Source organism: Onychomys torridus, unplaced genomic scaffold, assembly GCF_903995425.1.
Source record: "Onychomys torridus unplaced genomic scaffold, mOncTor1.1, whole genome shotgun sequence".
Classification (NCBI taxonomy): Eukaryota; Metazoa; Chordata; class Mammalia; order Rodentia; family Cricetidae; genus Onychomys; species Onychomys torridus.
This window is the reverse complement of record NW_023411508.1, coordinates 43-2,026: the sequence shown is the minus strand read 5'-3', so window position 1 is coordinate 2,026 and position 1,984 is coordinate 43. Positions and strand designations below refer to the sequence as shown.

The 1,984-nt window shown below is 40.7% G+C and overlaps 1 gene segment (V, D, J or C); it reads right to left on the bottom strand.

Moving 5' to 3' along the window:
• Positions 1–941: 941 nt before the first annotated feature.
• Positions 942–1,489, bottom strand: LOC118575177. The segment is given in 2 exon segments: positions 942–1,339; positions 1,444–1,489. Coding segments are annotated over 2 exon segments (444 nt in total).
• Between the last annotated feature and the right edge of the window lie 495 nt (positions 1,490–1,984).

Here is a 1,984-nt window from a genome sequence, read left to right as displayed (position 1 = left end):
GCCAGATTTCTCCTTGCATCCCTCAGTTCATACCTGTTACAAGGCTCTCCTGGTTGGCATACATCCCACAGAAGCTGTTCCATATGGAATCCAATTCTTTGAGTTACCTATTCCTTTTCATCTCTCTTTTGGGCCTCTTGGATGCTTCATCCTTGTTCTACTCTTCCCCCTCCCCACTCCTCACATAAGTCCATTGTGGACTCTCCCATATGCTTCAGCCTCTGGCTATGCTATCCCACATATCCTTAATAAACTTTCTTCTTCACCATACCTGGGACCAGTCATGTTCTTTTAATATTTTATTTTTTATACAATAACAACATTCTCCAAGTCACCACAGAACATAGCCTAGGTCTCAGCAGAGCTTAAAGTAAGTGGATCATGTCTGTTTAAGTACACGAATTATAAGTTAGGTGAACAAAATGTAGTGGGAGGTATGATGATGAAAATTACAGATTAAGTAACTGAGTCAGATAGACATAACAAAGAGGTATTTGATATATCTATGCATAGTTCTTTGGTAAAGCAGAAAGAATTGAGACCTATTAGGGATGTCAGTTACTGAGTATGACCTCATATCCCTCATGATTCACCTAGGCCCAAACACGGTCCTAATCAGAATACTGATAAAGCTTTGCTTTGAAACTCATTAGGGAAAATCATTGGGATACTGGAGACCTATCTTAGTATATGGTTCTTTGACCTCACCAGAATCATTTCTGCTATCAGAGATGATTTTTTGGATGTAATTTATGTTAGACTGTATGGTATATATACCCAAAATTGTGATAAAAGAGAATTCTATTACCACTGACTTCACAGAGCATAAAAATTGGGACAACATTCTGAGGAAATCGGTGATATGAGGTGACAGCTGTGGACCACATAAAACCACAATTCAGTATCGTCCTTAACCTGAACCTGCCCACTGTCCCTTTCCTTCATGTGCTCTTTGAGGCCCCTGCTGGTTGTAAGCACTGCTGCAGGGAGGTTTGTGTCAGGGTTCTCACTGAAGGTCTCTCACTGTGTCTAATACAGTAATAAATGGCGGTGTCTTCAACTTTTAAGCTGTTCATTTGCAGGTAGAGGCTGCTTTTGGAATCATCTCTTGAGATGGTGAATCTGCCTTTCACAGACTCTGCATAGGATGTTGCATAGTTATCTGGTTTGTGTTTAATTCTACTAACCCACTCAAAGCCCTTCTCTGGAGACTGGCGGACCCAATGCATCCAGTAGTCACTAAAAGTGAATCCAGAGGCTGCACAGGAGAGTTTCAGGGAACTTCCAGGCTTCACCAAGCCTCCCCCAGACTCCACCAGCTGCACCTCACACTGGACACCTGCATGAACAGAGAATCCTGTCAGTAAACTCTTGCAAATGACCACTGTCCCTCTCATTCATGTCCACTCAAGCACTGAGTATCTTTCCTTATCTATAAATTACCTTTTAAAAGAGCAACAAGGAAAACCCAGCTCAGTCTCAACTCCATGCTAGATATGTTCTGGTTCAGTGATGATCAATGAAAGGAAGACCTGTGAGAGTACAGATCAGGGTGCCTCTGTCAGAGCTGAAGGTCAGGGCTGATTTTCATGAGCACAGGGGAACATAATTTGCATATCTCCTGCATATCATGAGCTCAGGAGCAAGAGATTTAGTGAAGAAGAAATCATGATATGATGTCTGAGATGAAATAAGACCAACACTGCATTGAAAGCACTGAAGTATAATGTATTGTCCTGGGGCACAGCTTTTTGATAGAGTATTCTTTGTACTTCTGAAGCCCTGTGCTATCCCCACCATTTTATGATAGGCAAGAAAATAGGGCAAGAGAATCAAAGGTTTGTGTGATGATTGGGTTTATGAAACAGTTTGTCAAAAGAGTAGAGAAGAAAAAAGGAATCAAAACAGAAAATTTACTTAGTATGAATTTATGTTTAATCATAGAAATACACGTTTTCAGCCTTATTGTATTATGTTCTGTATT